The sequence below is a fragment of the Aulostomus chinensis genome, chromosome 5 (assembly GCF_037954235.1).
Source record: "Aulostomus chinensis isolate RoL2024-O1b breed Wild chromosome 5, RoL_Achi_v1.0, whole genome shotgun sequence".
NCBI lineage: Eukaryota > Metazoa > Chordata > Actinopteri > Syngnathiformes > Aulostomidae > Aulostomus > Aulostomus chinensis.
Window position 1 is genome coordinate 29235414 of NC_141324.1, and position 20631 is coordinate 29256044.

The 20631-nt window shown below is 45.7% G+C and overlaps 1 protein-coding gene and 1 long non-coding RNA gene across 4 annotated transcripts in view; one reads left to right on the plus strand and one right to left on the minus strand.

Annotated features, from left to right (window-relative positions):
* The window catches only part of LOC147262100 (uncharacterized), a 254235-nt gene that overhangs the window by 230393 nt on the left and 3211 nt on the right, over window positions 1-20631 (plus strand). The window contains exon 8 of the long non-coding RNA XR_015115966.1: window positions 9327-9402. This is a non-coding gene — a long non-coding RNA (uncharacterized LOC147262100). The remainder of the gene's footprint in view (window positions 1-9326; window positions 9403-20631) is intronic.
* On the minus strand, window positions 5121-18645 carry crema (cAMP responsive element modulator a). 3 transcript variants are annotated; one of them, XM_086204506.1, is made up of 7 exons: window positions 18345-18501; window positions 15923-16027; window positions 12806-12897; window positions 12579-12721; window positions 11861-12049; window positions 7315-7474; window positions 5121-6356 (listed from the first exon to the last, which is right to left on the minus strand). In XM_086204506.1, exons 2-7 carry the CDS (start codon window positions 16016-16018, stop codon window positions 6212-6214), a joined length of 825 nt encoding a protein of 274 aa, XP_086060632.1. In that variant the 5' UTR covers window positions 16019-16027; window positions 18345-18501; the 3' UTR covers window positions 5121-6211. The 3 variants fall into 3 exon arrangements, with proteins under 3 accessions (XP_086060632.1, XP_086060633.1, XP_086060631.1); XM_086204507.1 differs by lacking the exons at window positions 5121-6356; window positions 7315-7474 and adding exons at window positions 9449-10644; window positions 11620-11762 and having other exon boundaries at window positions 18345-18629; XM_086204505.1 differs by lacking the exons at window positions 5121-6356; window positions 7315-7474 and adding an exon at window positions 10666-11762 and having other exon boundaries at window positions 18345-18645.

Sequence of the window (20631 nt, forward strand, 5' to 3'; positions counted from 1 at the left end):
TACAAATATCAGAAAACTGATTTATTTTGGAAAAATATATATGGTTATTCTATAACAGAATAGTTACAGATTTTTCCATGAAGTCCAATTATGATACATGGTGGTTAAAATATATCTTAAAAATCAGTTGTTTTTCGTTTGAGATAGAATGTTGTCTTCTTCTTTTTCTGCAAGGTTGAAGATTTTGGCTGTTTTGGGACGGTGGATGTTTAATTCCCTGCAGGCTCAGGTGTTAATCCATCAGTAATCTGAGCAGATGGAGCAGGACAGCAGAGGCACACGCAGTCTTCAAAGTCACTTTCTGCCTGTAAGACCAAGTTGAGGGCTGAGAAAATGCTGAGGCATAGGAACGTTTAATTGGTGTCATTACTTTTGGTAATTTTAATGTCAAAGCAGAGAAGGGGAGGGGGTCAACAGCCTCCAGTAGTCCTGCCCACCACAGTCACAGCACAGAGAACCAGGCCAGCTCACACAGTTGACACGCATAAAAAAAATCACATGTATGACAGTTTACATATATGACTGCAGACATGACAGTTTACACGTATGACAAATCACACATTTGAAAAATCACATGCATGACACCACACGTGAATGACAGTTCACATGTATAAGAAATCACACCTGACACTTCACACAAATGAGAGTTCACATGTATGACAGTTCACACGCATGTCAAGTCACACACGACAATTCACACAACAGTTCACACGTATGACAAATCACAGATGACATATCACATGCATGACACCTCACACATATGATAATTTACATATGACAGTTCACACATGACAGTTCACATGCATGACAATCAACATGTATGACAGTTCACATGTATGACATCTCACACATGACAATTCACGCGTATGACAGTTCACTGGCATGAGAGTTTACATCTATGACAGGTCACACATGACAGTTCACACACGACAATTTACAAATGACAGTTCACATGCATGACAGTTTACATGTATGACAGTTCACACCCGACAATTTACAAATGACAGTTCACATGCATGACAGTTTACATGTATGACAGCTCACACCCGACAATTTAAAAATGACAGTTCACATGCATGACAGTTTACATGTATGACAGTTCACACCCAACAATTCACACAAATGACAGTTGACACACACGACAGTTTACATGTATGACAGTTCACACCCGACAATTACACAAATGACAGTTGACACGCATAAAAAAAATCACATGTTTGACAGTTGTCACATATGGCAGTTTTCATGTATGACAGTTCACACACATGACGATTTACACATGACAGTACACACATATGACATTTTTCATGTATGACAGTTCACATGCATGACAGTTCACATGTATGGCAGTTTTCATGTATGACAGTTCACACGCATGATAGTTCAAACATGACAGTTCACATGCATGACAGTTCACATGTATGGCAGTTTTCATGTATGACAGTTCACACGCATGACAGTTGACACACACACGACAGTTTACATGTATGACAGTTCACACCCGACAATTCACACAAATGACAGTTGACACGCATGACAGTGCACACACATGACAGTTTACATGTATGACAGTTCACACATATGGCAGTTTTCATGTATGACAGTTCACACACATGACGATTTACACATGACAGTACACACATATGACATTTTTCATGTATGACAGTTCACATGTATGACAGTTCATACGTATGGCAGTTTTCATGTATGACAGTTCACACGCATGATAGTTCAAACATGACAGGTCACATGCATGACAGTTCACATGTATGGCAGTTTTCATGTAGGACAGTTCACACGCATGATAGTTCAAACATGATAGTTCACACGCATGACAGTTGACACGTATGGCAGTTTTCATGTATGACAGTTCACACGCATGATAGTTCACACATGACAGTTCACACGCATGACAGTTGACACACGACAATTTACACACGACAGTTCACACATGACATTTTACATGTATAACAGTTCACACAAAGCAATAAATATAGAAAACCTTTTAAAGAGCATCGAGCTGTTGCCTGTAGTCTTAATGCTGTGAGTCATAAAGTGCAGAGGATGTTGAATAAGTCCCAGTGGTAAAAGAGCATATCTTACAAGAAATGTGGAGAAATAAAACACACACACACAAACACACACACGCACACGCACATTGGGCTTTCACAGCAGGTATGTCGACCATACAGTGAATCTACGTTTGTGGTGTCTACTTGATATCCGGTACACCTAAATGAATATGTGAACAAATCTATCAAAAATGCTAATAAGGACAGTAAAGCTCTGGAAGGTGAAAATGTGTTTGTATGATTTCATAAAAGACGATGTGCTTCCGTGAAGGCGAGTATTTAGGGCTCAGGAACCTTCTGGAGGCCCTAACTTGAGTTTAGTGGACATTTAGCGTCTTTTGATTTGGACTTTGAATGAAGCGGCAAAATGAAGTAGAACCAGGGGCTCGGGTGCAGTAGCGTGTGCTGACCAGCAGAGGGCCCCCTCTGCTGCCTCAGTGAGGCCCGTCGTCAAGGCACAGGAGGCTTCATCTCCCTGCTTGTAGGCGGTTTGTATCAAGGTGGAAAATTCCACTCCAGCCTCACCGGACTAAAGGCCATGAAGATGTTTGAAAAGCAAGCAGATGAAATATTAAAGAGACTCCCACTCTGCCACTTCACTGCTCCGGCGTATTCAGACAGGGCTTCAAGTTCTGGTTTTGATCATGACCAGTCCACAAACTGAGGCAAAATCCTGTCGTGGGTTTTCAGAAATGTTGCATTCAACTAAACGGGAAGTTATTCAAGTCCCGCTAGAAATTATTTGACACGCAAAAGAGGTTTGAATGAGAGGGAGAAGAAAAATGCTGACAAGATAAGAGTTGTGCTGCAGTGTTGACGGGGCAAGGTTTTCTGTTTAGCTTCAAGGTTTCTGGAAGCCTTTTCAACACTCTGTCTGTGTGTGTATGTGTGTGTGTGTGAGAGAGAGAGAGAGAGTGTGCGTGCGTGTGTGTGTGTGTGTTTACTTGCACTTTTGAATGATAGAAAGAGAGAGAGAAGGGGGGGGGCTTTATGGAGTATGTCTATTAGAGATAAAGAGAGCCAAGCCACTGTTTTGTGTGTGTGTGTGTGTGTGTGTGAGAGAGAGAGAGAGAGAGAGAGAGAGAGAGAGAGAGAAACCTTCCCATGTGCAGTCTCCAGCATGTAGTTCGTAGGAGAGTGACAACAGTTAAATATTTGTGACTCAGGGGAACACAAACCAATCATCAGTGCTTCTTTAATCAAACGCTTATTTCTGCTTTTTTTGTCATCAGTTCCTTCAAAGTGAATTTCTGTGGCTCACAGGTTGCTATGGAAACTGTTTTTTTTTTTTTTTGGAAGAACATCCCCTTTACAAAACGCTCCGCGCTGGCCCTGAAGTATTACCTTGACGTTCTCTCGTTCAAACAGCATTTGAGAATGATTTATTTTTTCCTTTAAAGTTGCATCAGGGAAAAACTGCTGATTCGACTGATGGCGTCAACAGCACATAGAACCTGGCGCCGCCATCCACAGAGGCTGCTGATGTTCTATGTGGTTAAGTCAGGAAAAGGAAGCTGAACTTTGTGAGGAGCAAACATCTCCATCACAGGCAGGTGGCAGGTTCCAGATCAGCGCTGAATCCAGGTGGATTTGTAAAAACCATCACTGGGTTCTCCACTCATGAGAACAGGAAGACTAAACGCCTAAAACACACAAATTTGATTCAGTCTTTGAGACTTTTGATGGAAAAAAAAAGATGAAAGCGTAAATTTAAAAAAAGCACATCAGACTCTTGTTTTTGATTTCGCGCCCAAAATTTATGGCCACAAATGAACTGATTTCAAAAAAGAAAAAATGTTTAGGGACTCGAACTTTGATCGCACTGCTGCCCCTGGTGGCATGCAGCTGCACTGCAGTTACGCAGTAACAGCTTTGTGTACTTCAGTATTGACGTCAGTAGTGAGTAGTGTTTGTTGTGGGTAGGTCTCGGTTCAGTGAGGGTATTCACTGTTTCACTTGAGTAAAGACCTCTCACACACACACACACACACACACACACACAAACACACACACACACGGATGAGCGAGGTGGACACGACAACAGAGATCAAATAACCACACTAAGAGTTCATTTACAAAAACAGAAAACAATCTGTTCTGGTACAGGATAATCAGAAAAATATAAGAATAAAGTAGGAGTTAAAAGTTTAAAATCGTTTATTTGATAGTGAATATGTTTATTTATTTAAATATACTTTAATCTAATCATGTGTTTTACACGCTGGGTTGGTAAAGCTAGAGGTATTTGTTTTCGTCATCAGGCAGAAAGTTAGAATTAAACGTAGGAAAACCTTCAGTCCTTTCAAAAAATAAGAAAGTTGATCCAAGTGTGAGTTTGTCTGACTGAAATTATTCCAAATATATAAAAAAAATAAAGACAAAAAACTGGTTGGAACATAGAGGAGAAAGACGTCGCAAATAATTAAACTCCAGGTTGTTTTTTTTAACATTTGAATATTTTATTAGAGAAACAAAACATAGTTTTGGTTTTACAATCCAAACAAGGAAGTACACTGAAAAGACAACAGCTGGTAAAAGATGGGGCCACTTGAGAGCGACATGAAGAGAAATATTAAAGAATAGAGGGCTGACTAAAGAGGGCGTGGCTCTGTGAGGCCAACCGTGACAGGTTGCTTGTCTGCTCCACGCGTCGACGCACACGGTTGCCGAACTAAACAGTAGTAAAACACCGAGCCGGTATTTAAAGGCAGCCACACGGAGGAGTGCAGGCTCTAGTTTTCTCTACCGACCTCACGATAAAATATTCAGCTCAGCTGCAAAAGCAGGAACGGAGGAAGCGAGCGCTTTTAGGTATCGCCACAAAACCACATGCGATGAAAGAGGATTTCTTCCCGACAAAATAAACTTGGCATCACCCTTTAAACAGAGCATTTTTACATGTAGCCAGAATCAAAATACAGTGTTATTCCACAATGGATATCCATCGATAAAAAACTAAACTTGAAGCTTGCATGGTAGTAAAACACAACTGCTGTAGGTGTACAAAAGGGTTTCCTCGAGTGGAAAATTGTAGTTTTCAGGGTAGAATAAGAGAGTAAGAGCCTTTTTTATTTTACAACTTATCAACTGACGTTAGTAGAAGATACAAGATAGAGGAGTGAAGCTCTTGAAGGAAAAAGTAGAAATTGGGGTTCGTGTGCTTGGACGAAGGAGCAGTCGTGCTCAGTGATTTCAGACAAGTTCACGGATGGAAAAATCTTCCTCTGGACTTGAGCTGGAGCAGACGAGGCCTCTGCCTCAGCTGCACACTCCCACATGATCAGAGTCACAATCTGAGGGCTCCCGCCTGCTTGAAATGAAGTTCATCAGTCGACTAAAACAAGCGAAATTCTTGTATAACGAGTGAATTCCCAGTTCAATACGCGATAAACTATTTTAATTATCCAGTAATTGTCTCTTTCTGTTTGCAAAAACAATGTCAAACATTTGCGGTGAAATATCAGGATTTGCTGCTTTGCTTTTGGTCATTTATGACAGAAAATTGAGAGTTTTTCTGGGGCTGTTGGACAAACCAAGGTAATGACTTGATCACGTCACTCCAGGAAATCGCGATGAGTGTTCAGCTTGTGAAAGTAGTTAGTTGCAGCCCTGTCTCTAGTCGTGTGAGGGAATGAAGGTCACGACCAAACCCTGAATGAATTCATGGCATCATCAGGTAAACCCTGGAGGGACTGCTGGTCTCAGCTGGCGGTGGGTCTGCGTTTGTGTGCACCTCGTCTGAACCTTGGAGCCCTGCTGGTAAAGACTGAGCCCTACTTGTCACCACTTGTAATCTCTGCTCTTGAGCAGTACATTGTCAGGAAGCACCAGAATTTCCTCTTCCTGTTCCTCTTCTTCAGCTGAGTCTCATTGTCAGGATTGGCCCATGCACAACAGCAACAGCAAGCGTTAGTGTGTACGACACCTCGAGGCTTCACATGCAAAACGTACAACATATGAACAAGAGCGAAACTGGCAAGCTCACGCGACTCGTCTTCCCGGGACACTTCTGAATTCAGCATAAACCAGGCCTGAGTGAGCAGAGAAACAAAGACAGTCAAAGCAGTTTTTGTTCCAGAGTCTTTTCTTTTTATGTAAACGGCACGGTCCTCTCAGCCCGTGACCACAAGCAGCCGCCATTACTCGGCTTTGTGGCAGTAAATGTCCTTCAGTGCTTTCAGCTCCTCAATCAGGGTCTTGTTTTGGTTTTCCAACACGGCCACGCGGTTTTCCAGGCATTTGACGTATTCTTTCTTTTTCCTGCGGCACTCGCGAGCTGCCTCCCTGGAGAGGAAAAGAGGAGGAAAATGTGTTGGAGTTTTTGGATGGAAATCTGGTCTCCACACAGAATGCAAGCTTGCACAATCCAGGAGAGCTAGCAGATGTGTTTCAGCCCGTTAAGTTCAGGATTTCTTCGTAAACTGAATCCACATTCATCTGCAGGACGTCGCTATTGTAGCATTCTTACACCAAATGACAACAATCAAGAAGCACAGACACAATTAACAACCCCACCAAGTGTGCTGCAGCACGGCAGAGGCCACGCTGCCGCGCGCCAGAGGCCACGCTGCCGCGCGCCAGAGGCCACGCTGCCGCGCGCCAGAGGCCACGCTGCCGCCGTTAAGTTTATTCACAGCTTTTTGGCGGGATGAAAACGACTGAACCGTGTTGATGCCTCTGCCAGACGAGGACCGATCCACGGAAGCTGGAAGCTGCTCACCATGTTTCACTGTTCGTTTGGTAGGTTAGCTTGCTGTTAGCATGTTACACAGCTAGTCTGGCTCCTCCCACTGGCTGAGTTATGTTGTCACGCTAGTAGCCTGCTGGGCAGGGGGGTGGGGTGGGGGGGGTCAGGTCCAATGTGTGTGGTGATGACATTTTTTTTTTTTTTTTTGGTGGTTACTGTCGTAATACTCAAGGTAGACGTCAGGCTAGTAGAGCTATGGGCGGGGTTTACTCAGGCCAATCAAAGATGACCGGACATTCAGGAGGTGGGGCTTAAACAGGTCTGACTGAAATGTTGGGCTGGACTTCTCCCAATACCTGAGTCCTGGTACAATTCTGTCACCAGACATGAGGTTACAATACGATACAAATACCAGAAATTTGATGACAATTTCAAAATTTAGCCGTTTGAAGCACACAAGCTTGAAAATGTGTAGAAATCGGCATCTCTGCACGTGTTGGCTGTGGCCGGTGGCTTTGACATGGTTCGTTCACGCAACAGCACTCAACCTCCCACCTGTTCTTCATCAGCCGGACTTCTCTCTTGCGGGTGATCTCCTCTGCGTGCTGTGATGACGGGCTCTGCGTGGTACCCGGCGACGCGGCCATCACGATGCTCTGGGCCAATCCTGAGTTGGGCGACCTCAGCTGGTAGGCGGGTATGTCTCCAGTGGCGGCTGCAAGAACAGAAAGAGAAATATTAGACCTCAAAGTCCAGGTCCCCTTGAAAATGTTCCCATCATTCAACTCAATCACTAATGAGGTGAATTAAAAGTTCACTTTTCCTCAAAAAAACATAAAAAAGACATTTTTTTCCCCTTCATTTTTTGCCGTAATGGGAAGCAGCAGCGGAGAGACAGGAAAGGTTGGAGGCCTGCAGGTGGGAGGCGAAGCTGCTGGCGCTGCAGAAGTCGAATGGTCTCGTAGCCGTGGGGGAATATGCTACCAGCTTTACCCACACATGCATCCAGTCAGAATGTCACTGAGCAACGTCAGCATCTCCACCAGCTTTCCGCTGCGAGAGGTGAACTTCCCGCTTGAGGAGGTGAACTTCCTGTTACTGAGACTGTCCTTGCCAGCAGGTGCTTGTTCTGAAGTGACCCAACTTGGCACAAGAAAATAAACCTCCTGTCATTTTGTTCCATTTGTCTCTCCATTGCTGGATATCATGCAGGTGCGCAACAACAACAACACATCACTTCCTTTTGTTACACACAAGTGAAGGAGGACGTTCATGATGTCTCAAGTGTCTACGGACGCTTTTCAAACCAGACTCGGTGTCGTATTTGTGAGCAGCATCACTCTGAACCCCCTAAACCCACTGAGAGGTCTTTCATGAGTGCTCTTTGATCGGTAGTTGAGGAATTAATCAATGAACCGATTTAAAAGTGTTTTCTTCTGCGTCCTCGTAGCTTCCTGAGCGGAGGAATGTGCGCACGTGAAGTTACACGTTCAGTGTGTTTGCTCTTCAAGGCCAAATGTGGCCCTCGACACACCTGATGGAGCTGAAATCAGGAGGGTTGGAAGAAGAGAGTGCTTGCAGATGTTGTTTGTGCAGACGAACCAGTAATTTATGCTCTCAGATTATTGTCAAGAGGCTGGAACGGCAGGATGTGCCAGAGGTGATTTTACACCGATGTTCACAAACAAAGTCTTCAACTTTGTTCCACGGCCACAAGCGATGATTTCACCTCTTCAGTGCAGTGTGAAAAAAAAGACAAACAGCAACACCAAGCACTAACTGGTAATTCAGAGTATTTTCTCAGATTAGAGTGATAAAGACGGAGGCAGCGGCAGCAACAGGCAGCTCTCAGGATTATTTGCTGTTTGGGTTGAGTCATCTAATTGATGATTCAGCTGTTAACTGTGCTGCCAGCTCTCTCACCATTTCTCCTTTTCACTTTGTTCCTGAGAAGTTTCTACACCCCCCCCCCTCTCTCTAACATACACACCCACACACACACACACACACACAGCTCTCTTTTGTGATAACAGAGTGACTCGGCCTGTGCTGACGTCACCGCGTGCGTCTCACTCGCCCGTTTTGCATTCTCTCCTCCCAGCCTAGCTTCTGTTCCAGGAAACTGGAGTGACGTCAAACCAACAAATACCTTAACCCCCCGCTGCCACCCGCCCCCTCACTCACCCCCCCCCCCTTGCCTTTCTGCCTGACAACTACTAGAGTGCCTCAGTGAACGGAGGTCTTTTGTGTTAGCATGTGTGTGCGTGTGCGTGCTTGCGTGTGTGTGTGTGTGTGTGTGTAACAGCCTGACAGGAACAGATCTGAGCGAAAAACACCAAATGCTCTGTGACTTGTTCGATCTGTTTCTTCTTCTCTTCTCGACAACTGTCAGAATGTTTCCTGTGTTGAAACAGCGAGCACAGCTGACACTCCAGAGCCGCGTTTCCTTCTCAACACTTCAGAGTCCGTTCACTCCTAAATGTTTTACAGAAGTAAACAAAAAAACAAACCCAGAAGATTTGCTCTCACAGACAGACACAAATTCATGTCAGTGTTGTTATTTGCAGGTGGAACAGAAATAAAAGTCCTCCTGGAGAACATCAGCGACAACAAGCCTTCCACAGAAATCAGCAGCTAAAAGCAGTAGGTGTCATCTGTACCTGACTCGGTCTCGTCCCCAGTGACAGCCATCTCCTGAGTCCAATAATCCAGCACCACGGCAGGAGCACACCTCCGTCCAAAAACACTTTGTGGTTTAACTAGAAGCTCTCTCTCTCTCTCTCTCTCTGTTTCTGCTTTTCCTCTCCGCTAACTCTGCACCAGAGTGGCCACTTGTCAACTTTGCGGCGAGATTACAATTACAGGCATTGACATCACAATGACATCACTGCTGCGCGCTGAAGTCAGTAAAACATGCTGGATTAGAGTCTGTCCCTCCCCTCTCTCCCTCCCTCCCTCCCTCCCGTCCGTGGATCAGACACTGAGGCAGAGCTGGTCAGGCAGGCAGGGGGGGAGGAGGAGGAGGAGGAGGAGCTGACGGGAGGCTGGTAGTGGAGGGGCTGTATTTTTAGCACCAGTGACGCAACTGGAGAGACGCTCAACAAACAAGAGGATATTGTGTCCCAAGTGGCTGCCGTGCAAACTGTTGAGCACCCAGATTACAGTGTCTTCAAAGAGGGAGGAGTAAAATATCAATTTATATGATCCGTTTAAAGTTATCACCACATAGAAAGACTGTCCACGGCTCATTTTGTTGACCTCTGATGGCATCACAGCGATGTAACCGTACTGAGAACTAGATTATACTGTATTTTCTGGATTTAGTCCTCTCTGCTGGGTAAATCCTGCACGTTCCCCATAACAGCGACCACAATTTCTGTGGGAAACATCTGTAACGGACCGCTAGTTACACAAACTCAGTACTGGGGCGAAAGTAAAGGTACTACTGGTCAAGTATTACTCTGCTGTTAGTGAAAATCACCCAGTTAAATTGTGTCAACTTGGTTTTAAAAGTGTTCAAAAGCGTATTCTCTTTAATGCCTTTGATCTCTCTCTGAAACCACCTGCTGGATTCCAAAATGTCACTGCACAGCAACGATGCTGCATAAAACTTTAAATCTTCAGCAGAAATATGGAACTGCATTGATAAAACTGCAGCTTCTCCTGGTTTTTTTGCAGTAGCATTAAACATTAGGAACAACATGAATCCATATTTATTTCTGAAATCTCAAATTTTGGTTTTGAATCGTCCCGATCATCGCCGGCGTGCTCTGGCAGTCTCTGGTGCGTAAGCGTGTCAGGTTTCACAGAGCTGGATGGATCCACTCCGCTTTCAAATCAAACCCGGTTGAGGTCTCGGGATCAGGTGCCGCCATGTTCCTTCTCCTGTGAGGAAAACGTGTCGTTGCTCATTGCTTTCAAAAAAGGAACTAGAGATACAACGTTTCTTTCAATCTTTTCCATCCATCGCTGAGTCCCAGCTGATGTTTGTCACAAATCCCCAAAATCCAAACCAAACCACAACCCGGGGGCTTCATTTTTTAAAAGCAACGAGTCAAAAGCACCATATTTATCTTTAAAAATCACAAGTTTCAAAAGAAACAAATATTCAGGTCAAGTAGGAGTACAGGACTGTAGTACATGAACTGGGAGTTACACCCCCACAGCTGTGACTGGGAGTTCAACCACTCTGACTGAACAATGAAGTTAAACAAAAAACCCAACAACTACTACTACTACTACTACTACTACTACTACTACTACTAGCACCGTGTTCATGTTCCCCAATACCAGGTTCTGTGCTCGCTCCTGCCGTCTGTCTGGACACATTCACACACGTTCTCCGCTCGACAAGCCGCAACTCTGACAGAGACACAGATGAGGTGCGCGTTCCTGTCCCGGTCAAAGGTCCCGACAGAGTAAAACTATCAATATTCATTTGTGAAACGTCCTCATCCAGACAGTCAAGGTTCAAGGTTGAATGTGTTTCACGTGAGCACTTGCGGGAGACAGAGGAAGGAGAAGGAAATTATACATTTTCATTTTCATGTTTTGGTGTATTTCATAGTTAACGGGTGCAGACTTCATCCTTGTAGAAGCAGTGCAACAATCAACAATTAACATGTGTGGCGCTCCTTCCTTTTAGATTTAACTTTAAATTTGTGCAGTTCTGCTCTGATCAGTTTTTATTTAGTGCTGGTAAGATCGAATTTTCCTCAAAGGATCTTCTAGTTCTACTTCTAGTTCTGGTTCTGGTTCTACATCTACTTCCAGTTCTAGTTCGGCCCAGCGGTCATCGGTGACGTGGCTCTGGATGAATTCCCACGAGTGCAGATGATTCACTGGCTCCAGGAATCTCACCGTTCTCCATGATTCCAGCGGGAGGACAGTCACATGATTCACACCCACTGTCAGCTTACACTGAGGTTGCGCGGCTGTGCCGTCAGCGAGGAGACGCGTGTGCTTCCTCGTGTTGACAGATGTCAGGAGCAGCTCGGGTCTTTCTGTAGCTCAACACATTCAGCAGACCTGTGATATCACAGTCTGACACCGTCGCCATTCCATTCCAGATTTCTAGACATGTTTTTGTAAATTCCTCTACCTTGGATGAGCACCTGGCCTCCCTGGATGTAGAACTGCTGGGGGGTGTCCCCGGGTTGAGCTGCACACTGCAGGATGGTGGCTCCAGGCTGGGGGGTGGCAGAGCTGGCCACAGCCAGGGTCTGTCCCCCCTGAAGGGCTTCAGCTCCAGGGCTGGTCAGCTGGATGGCTCTCCCCTGTGTGATCGCAACTGTGGAGGTGAAGTTCAGTCGTTACTTGAAGGATGCAGAGGCAGAAGCGCTGCTGTACGACACGCTGAAGCATTTCCCTCCATGTCATTAAAAAAATATCAACTCAGAAATAGGACGATTGCTCATCGTCCCCAGAGTCCCACAACAAGACAGAGATCCGTCTCTCCTCTGTGCTGCATGAGGGAGCTGAGACCCACGCTAGTTAGCTTAGCACAATGCATGGTAGTGTGTGGGAAGTGTTAGCGTTCCACTCTCAAAGTCATCAAATGCACGGTCGTCCTCGGTCTGCATTAATATAATTAACCAGACAATCATTTTACACACCGCTGGGCGCAGTGATTTCTTACCAAACCAACGTCCTGAACCTGATCTACTCGATGCTAATGCTTACCATCCACTACCATTCATTGTGCTAAGCTAACTCAAATCATTACAGCAAATGCATGAATGCCATTTACTAATTTGTTCTTGAGTGACTTAAACGAGGCTTCAGTCTCCGCTAACATGCTAATTCTTCAGTGTACTGACTATATTGTCCTGAGCTGGTCTGGTAGATGGAGGTCGGCACAGACGGCGAGGACCCGCTGGAGTTCGGTAATTCCTCCTCAGTTTTCTCCTCCTCAATTTTGGGAACCGCCGGCGTATCTGTCGAGAGCTCGTTGAGGATTTTTCTGCGGAATCAATTCAAGCCAGACAGATTATTGCACATTGTGAGACTTCGCCGACTTTATCTCATCTTGTTGACGTCCTCTTACCGATAAGATGGACGCCTGGAGAGGATCTCCCTCCTCTTCTGTGTATCTGTGACCGACTCGTCTTCATCCTCCAGCTCTGCTACTGTGGCAATCTGCAAAACACAGTAGTACACAGACGTTTGACCCCATCTGTGGTATTACATGTACTCTTGTGAGTGTCGTCCAAGAAGTTCTTTACTTGAGCATGTGTGACTTAATGCCCTCCTTCCTGCAAGCACAGTCGTATTCAAGCACAACTAAAACAGCTTTGCATTTGTTCACCAATCTCTTACGTAACGCATCACATTCTAAAGTGGGAGATTTGACATCATTAGTACCTTTTATACTTCAAGTACACCTTGTTGAAAGTATTTTTCACACTAAAGTACAAGGAGTTCATACTGGTATCTGCTCAAAAGGGGATTCGGTGACTTTAGAAGCTGGTCTCACATATTGAAGTCAATATTCAGTGGAATAACCACAAGGATCAGCTGATTGTCCTGAGCTGCTACTGACGACGCTTTCATCCTCCATGAGTACTTTCCAAATTCATAGTTTGGTCTTCAAAAATGTCAAGAACATTTGAAAGTGTTCAGATTGCTTCTGCGTTCCGTCCAATAGTTTAATTAGTTTTCTCTCATAAATGACGAAAAAAACAGATATTTAATCATCTGGAGCCAACAAGTGTTTGACATGTTTAGTTAAAAAAAAACACTAAAACAATTCCTCTGATCGACTCATTGATCACCTGTCGCTGCTCGAGTCACAGCAGCCCCCCCCCCCCCCCACGTCATCGAGAATGTGAAGGTTAGACTGATGAGCTTAGACTCAGCTCCTGCTGCTCGCATCAATCCTATTACCAGATGCATTAGACCACAAGTGTTCCACAGGACCTCCTACACATGGAGGCTAAATCCACATCCACTGACCCACCGACTCTGACGCCACCACCAGGAAACTCTCCAGCAACAGCAACAGCCTGCGTGCGCAGCTAATCCAGTTGTTAGCTACACAGGAGATTTTAGCTTGACTTCAGATTGTCACCGACTCCAGGACTTGATAATAGGATGTGGCGCCTGTTGTGACTCGTTCTGACAGACCTCGCTGGTCTTCGGTGACTTGAGGGGACTAGGAAGCAGGTGCTACAAACCACCAACCAGGACGTGTGTGCATGCACCATGCGTATCAGCAGAGTCCTCAGAAGGCATCAATTCCACTGGCGCTTGTTCGTCCCTGGGCGGGATTATGTAAGAACTGCGATGTCACTTTTCGCCAAACTAGAAGACAATGGGTGTCATGGCAGATGAGTCAAAGCGCCACCTTGCAGTGACACAAAGTGACATGGTTCCTCTTACAGTTTGGTGGGTTCAGCCAGATCCATCTAAGACTGATGAAGGGTTTGCGGCAGCATTTTGAGTTTTTCATGAAACTGTAACCATGGTGAGGGGAACAGTTTTGATATTTCGCTACAAAGCACAAAACTGTAAATATCAGCGACTGGATGTGAAAATCTTAGAAATCAGGAAAGAGAAATCCAGCATTGTGCATCACCGGTTCCTCCACGTGGTCAGATCTTCCACGAGAGGCCTGAGGACGTCTACCAGCTGAGTGTAAGTCTCAGCGCCACCTAGTGGGAAGAGGAAGTGAACCTGATGGAACAAGCAGCTGTAATTCAGCCCCCAGCAGCTAAAGGCTGAGAGCTGTGCTCTCCAGTTGCCCTCTGGGTGCAAAAGGGGGCGGGACTGGCACCTGATGACCGGCCACATACACGGAGAGCAACAAAGCACAATCGATAGAGTGGCCGTCTAGCAACCTAAGGGTCGCGGGTTCAATCCCCACTTCCCCCGGTGACCACGTCCAAGTGTCTTGAGCAAGATACTGAACCCCTAACTGCTCCTGATGGCCCTGCGACGGACTGGTGACCCGTCCAGGGTGAACCCCGCCTCTCAACCAATGTCAGCTGGGATAGGCTCCACCCCCCCCCCCGCGACCCCTAACGGATAAGTGGAATAGAAAATGACAGATGGATGATGGGTGGATGAATCCATGACAGAACCTACATCCACCTCAGCTGCTGCAGCAGGGAGAGAGTAATAACGAGCAACTGCCTTCACAGCTGTGTGTTTCAGGAACGAGCAGCCCGGACGTTTCCCTCAGCCTGCTGGTGGTAATTATTCTTACTTGTGCTTACATAACAAGCTCCGGGGCAGGTTAGACGTGCAGGCCTCAGTTACCATGGAGACGTAACCAGCTGAAAAATGATCCATCTCTGTTGACAGTGAAAACCCCGCAGCACACCTGGAGTTACCGGCGAACCTCTCAGGCCACTGATGCTCTGGGACTCGTGTAGAGAGAAGCAGCAGCTCGGTTCAGTGAGGCCGGCGTCAGCTCTCACCTCAACAGACTGAACCTGCGGTGACTGTATGACAGAGGTCTGAGGAGCCTGAATGACCCCTTGGACTTGCACCATCTGACCCTCAGACAGCTGGACAACAGTTAGACCGGGAGACTCTGCTGCCACAGACACCTGCCAGCACAAATCAAGACAGTCTCCATCCAAACAGATCAATTCCTGCCAAAACTCACCAACGTGGGGAAAACATGTTCCCCAAACGCCCTGAGGCTCCCTGACGAGCACACAGGGTTCATATGAGGTCATGAAACCCAGTAAACGGAAAGTTGTCCTTTATTTCCAGTCCAGTGCGTATCTCTGGTGCTGATATGGAGGCCCTAGGTCACATGACTTTGCAGCTGATACGAGGATGCTATCTGGCTCTCCAAGTCGTTTAGTTTGCCAAGTTCTGGCAGGAGGTTCTCCATGAATCTACAGCTGTTTTCAGTGAGCAAAGCCCCACAATAGACTTGACGTCCCAACTACGGATCGTCATTTTTAATTTTACATTTTTTGAATCAGTAAAAACGTGCATTACTAGGAGCAGAATCACTTCTTTGACTAATTTTAAGCCGGAGAAGTAGCACCCTGTTAATCTCCCATCATCCTTTTCAAAACAAACGGATGGTGCAGGTTCTCCGGGGCGAGTGGCTAAACTCTGACAGTGAGGTGTCTGAACACGAGGTCCAAGTGATGATGTCACGCTGGAGGAGATGAAGGAGGTGAAGCGGCGTTTGCGTGTTTACTTGGGGCGACGGGGACGCTTCGCTGTGGTTCTCCTCCCCGTCCGTCACCGAGTCGTTTAAACTGCTGTCCAGCTGTGGCGACACTGACGCGTCCATGTCCGCCTCCTGCAGGGAGAAGAGTGTTAATGCTCCTGTTAAATGTGACAGAAACGTCCCTGTGAACTTGCACTTGGCAGGATTCATCAAACCCTGAACTGGTCATACTGGGACAAGCAGGTTCTTCGTGCTGTGGCTAGTTTACGGATAATTAGACCTTAACTACCTGCAGCAAACTTGGATTTTTTGACCAGCATCCAATTAAAACTGCTCGCATGTCTCCAGCTTGACTGATAACCAGTGCTGTTCGCAGTCACCGGTCGACATTACCACTTCTGCTTTCTGCCATTTTGAACGCCCCACCCCCTCCCCCGCGCGCTGTGTGAAACTACAAATTCAGAGCTAACAAGCAAGCTAGCAGGTAGCAGCCTACTATGAGCTGTTGAAACAACGATTCAGATGCTAACAGAAAGCAGATCCGGTGCATAGCTGTAAAGACACAATAAGCAGTATAAACAAGTTTCCCTGGGGAAGACATTTTGTAAGGGCTTCCTCCTGGACTAAGCCCCGCCCACAACAGTCATGACTGTCCTAGTAAACAAACAAGCCAGTAAAATATCCTGATTGGTTGATTTTACACTGTTCTGCTCCAGCTGTGCACACTTCTCCATGAGGAAGGGGAATATGAATGCAATGTTTGGCCAGTTGCTTAGCAACTGCACCAGTATGATGTCAGTGTGTAGAGGAGGGGCTAATGGGGGAAACAGCTCAGATTCACCCTGAGCACACGTGAGCGCTAACGGCCTTCTGAGGCGCTTCAACAGTGTCTGCCGAGTGTCCGACTAAAACCTGAACTGGAGGAAAATGACAGAAAGTCACGGATCAGATCCACTAGGAAGACGCCGGGACCTGGATCCCCACCAGCAGGGCTCGACTGACCCGCGCTAATGTTAGCCAGTGAGCTAACAAGTTGCACGCACACCAGCTCTGAAGATTTGACCAGCGAGTCAGTCAGCAAGCCACCATCGTGGTTGCAACACGCTGTTTAAATACTGGTTATTGGTTAAATTTTGGTAATATTGGACCCCCCAGAATCAGCTCATCTCAGTCTGGCGGGTTTAACTGATGAGCCCAGAGGGGCAGAGGAAGGTGAGAGGAATCAGAGAGGGCGTTCATGTGACTGAGGTGACCTGTGGAATCGCCCGATAAAGGTCGTCGCCACGGCAGCGTTCACCTACTTGTACACACTTGCTGAGTCTAACGCAGTATTTTACACTTCAGATTCAGTTTCCTGCTCTTCATTCAGTTGACTCCTGTGTGTGTGTATGTGTGTGTGTGTGTGTGTGTGTGTGTGTTTGTTTGTGTGAGTCACAAAGATCTGTCCGGAAATCTGTGTTGACAGTCAAGGTTTATCCAGACAAGATGGTATTACATAACATCCATTTCTCTTTCTCATAAAATAAACTCTGTGTGTGTGCATGTGTGTGTGTGTGTGTGTGTGTGTGTGTTGCCCACTGAATCTCAGGCATGTGTTCATCTCTCAGAGGTCGCCAGACGTCGCTACCAGCACAAACATCACAGGGCTGAATGCCTCCGTGATGTCGCAGATGAAAGAAGACAGAAGAATAAAAACAAGAATCGCTGGTTCATCGCGCGACTCAGCTTCATGCACTTTCCAGATTTTTCATGGCCACACATCCACTTAAAAGATCTTTAATGCATTCAGACACACACAGATACACTTATTTTCCTCTTGAAATGTGTATTTAACACAACCACATCGCAGGGAAGGTGCAGTCCCCCCCCCCCAAGGTTCTGAGTCAAAATACTGTTTTCGATGCAATATTGTGTTTGCAAAGGGACGTCTGACTGAGGAGAGCACCAGTAGTGCTCCCACTATCTACACAAGCCCAAACTCACTTCTAATGAAACTAAACCTGAAGTTCCCCCAGCAGATTTACTTGAACTATTTATTTTACACCGAAAAATAAACTTTGGCGTTGCTATGTTTTCGAATTATTATTATTATTATTATTATTATTATTATATATCCCGGCCTTCAGGAAAATGTAAAAGAAAATGTGTTGTACAGCTAAAAATTTCCATGATGGTTTAAGGTTTTATTTTGAAGAAACTTCCGGTCTTGTTGACTCGCTCTGACTTGTCGCATATTTGAGAAGTTCTGAGAAAGAGAGAGAGAGAGAGAGCGCTGCCGTCAGCCGGGTCATCTGAGAGCGTTTTTCCACTCCCGGTAGTTTGGACTCATTCGTGAGCGGAGCAAAGCTTTCATGGAGACTCACACCGCAGTCTCGTTGGTTCGTTTTCCCCTCCCGACTCCTTCCCGCCTGGCGCGAGGCGAAAACGCGACAGCTTTGCCGTGACTTACCAGAGTTTTTTACGTAGTCTGACTCGTCACTAATGACAGAATGGGTGGACGGTCTGTGCCTCCGCTCACGTAGTCCCCACGTCAGCGCTGATGATGATGCAGTGCCGAAAATGTCGACCGACGAGTCAGTTTAACACCGAAGATGATACAAGCGGAGCGAGATGACTCACCGCCGCCGCCGGCGCTGACTTCCGGGTTCGCTTCCCCGCGGCAGCGGCCGATAACCGCGTTTTACGGTGTTTTAAACGGGAGGGATGATTTGTCTTGAACTACCCTCACGCTTTATGAACCTCGTGGATTCAGATCTTCTTCTCTGGGTTTTAGAACCAAGCCAAACCACGTTGCCACCGTGTCTGTTGGTTTTAGTGAGGCTCATGGACGCTTCCCTGGCTGTCAGAGACCCTGAGTGACCTCAGAACAAGAGGAAAAAACATTAGCGTGTCGTGTTCTGTGCCTTCTAGACAATTTATTAACAATAGGAAATTGAAAAAGGAAATCAGAAATGAATGAATGGAGCAGAATGGTGAACGTTGCTGACGTGATCTTTTTTTCAAGTCGCAAACGTGGTGATATATACGAAAAAGGGGGGCTTCAGTCTCGAGAGTCAAAACTAAACATTGTGTGTCTTGAACCGAGATCTACAGTTAGGTGTTTTTAAGATTCGTAAAACTTCAGCTTGAATTTTCTCCACAAGAACTCATCAGGTTCCCAGCACAGTGAGTGTCAACGTCACGTTCACGGAGCAGAGCAAAATGTCGCCACCTGCCGGTTGAGAGGAAGGCTTGCGCAGCAGACTTGCAACAGGTCCTGTAGTTTTATTTCAGGTATTTTGCACACAGGTACCCCCCCCCCCCCCCCCCACACACACACACACACACACAACAGTATTAGCTGTCAAGTGCTTGTGTTACTGACTCATGTTGTCATGATAAGCAATATCACCGAGGATCATTTAGGACAGTCATACTAATAATAATAGCAAGAAGAAGAAGAAGACATTCTATGCTTTTTTGAGAGAATTCCTCTCTCCTCTGAGAGACTGATCAATGTTCCATTTACTGCAGTTGATAAATTCCATATGGAAACATCACCATTTTGAAAACTAAGAGATTCTGAAGAGGTTCCCCCCCCCCCCTTCTTTCTTCCTTTCCCTTTGTTACCAGTTTGTTGTAAATGCAGCAGTTATCTGCTGGATTATACCACACTCACGTGTCCAGAACTAAACTGTATGCCTGGATTTTTTCCACTTGTGGAAGCGACAAATGTGAATATTAAACTCAACACATGGCCTCTACATTCTTTTATCATGTCAAACTCTCTGCCTCCATCTCATATAAGGACGTGTAAAGTGTGTGTGTGTGTGTGTGTGTACCGTGTTTGTTGTGTAGTCACTGGATTCCTTTATTTAGCGCTGACCCTGGCTCCGCCATCTGTCTCCCTACACGCCAGAAGAGGTCGTACTGTTCAAACTCTTCCCTGCTGTTGTCACAGACTCCTGTAATCTCTCCCAGGCTGGCAGGAGGCTCTCTGAATATTTGATTTTCTGATTCAAATCATATTTTACTTTTTGTTTTTAAATCCTTCCTCTACTTTTACTGAGTGTTCTAATAACCTCATATTTCAATTTCTGCATTCTCCATGTACAATTGTGTTTAATACTTTAATCAATACTTTATATTTTCATATTTCTCTTATTTTATGCTTTTTGCAGTAATCATATTTGTATGATTTCTTATCTTACCAATCTTATCTGAAACAGGGCAGCACCCACAGTCTGAGGGGCGCGACCTTTAGTAGTGTGACATCATAAAACCTACCTGACTTTGACTAATGGCTTTGATCACCTTGATTGTCACCTTGATTGTCACCTTGACTGTCAACTTCATCATCCCAACTGTCACCTCAGTCATTCTACCTGTCATCTCATCATTCCATCAGTCACCTCAGTCACTCTGACTGTCATCTCATCATTCTACCTGTCACCTCAGTTATTCTAACTGTCATCTCATTATTCTAACTGTCATCTCATCATTCCAACTGTCACCTCAGTCATTCTGACTGTCATCTCATCATTCTACCTGTCATCTCATCATTCCAACTGTCACCTCAGTCATTCTACCTGTCATCTCATCATTCTACCTGTCACCTCAGTTATTCTAACTGTCATCTCATTATTCTAACTGTCATCTCATCATTCTACCTGTCACCTCAGTCACTCTGACTGTCATCTCATCATTCTACCTGTCATCTCAGTCATTCTGTCATCTCATTATTCTAACTGTCATCT

Excerpts from the sequence above, each read along its gene's own strand:
- crema (XM_086204505.1), bottom strand. The coding sequence starts at position 16,018 with ATGGACGCGTCAGTGTCGCCACAGCTGGACAGCAGTTTAAACGACTCG. Across the intron at positions 12,898-15,922 it reads AAGCGTCCCCGTCGCCCCAA|ATTGCCACAGTAGCAGAGCT; the intron begins GTAAACACGCAA and ends TGTGTTTTGCAG. Across the intron at positions 11,763-11,860 it reads AGGCCAGGTGCTCATCCAAG|AAAGACCCGAGCTGCTCCTG; the intron begins GTAGAGGAATTT and ends GTTGAGCTACAG.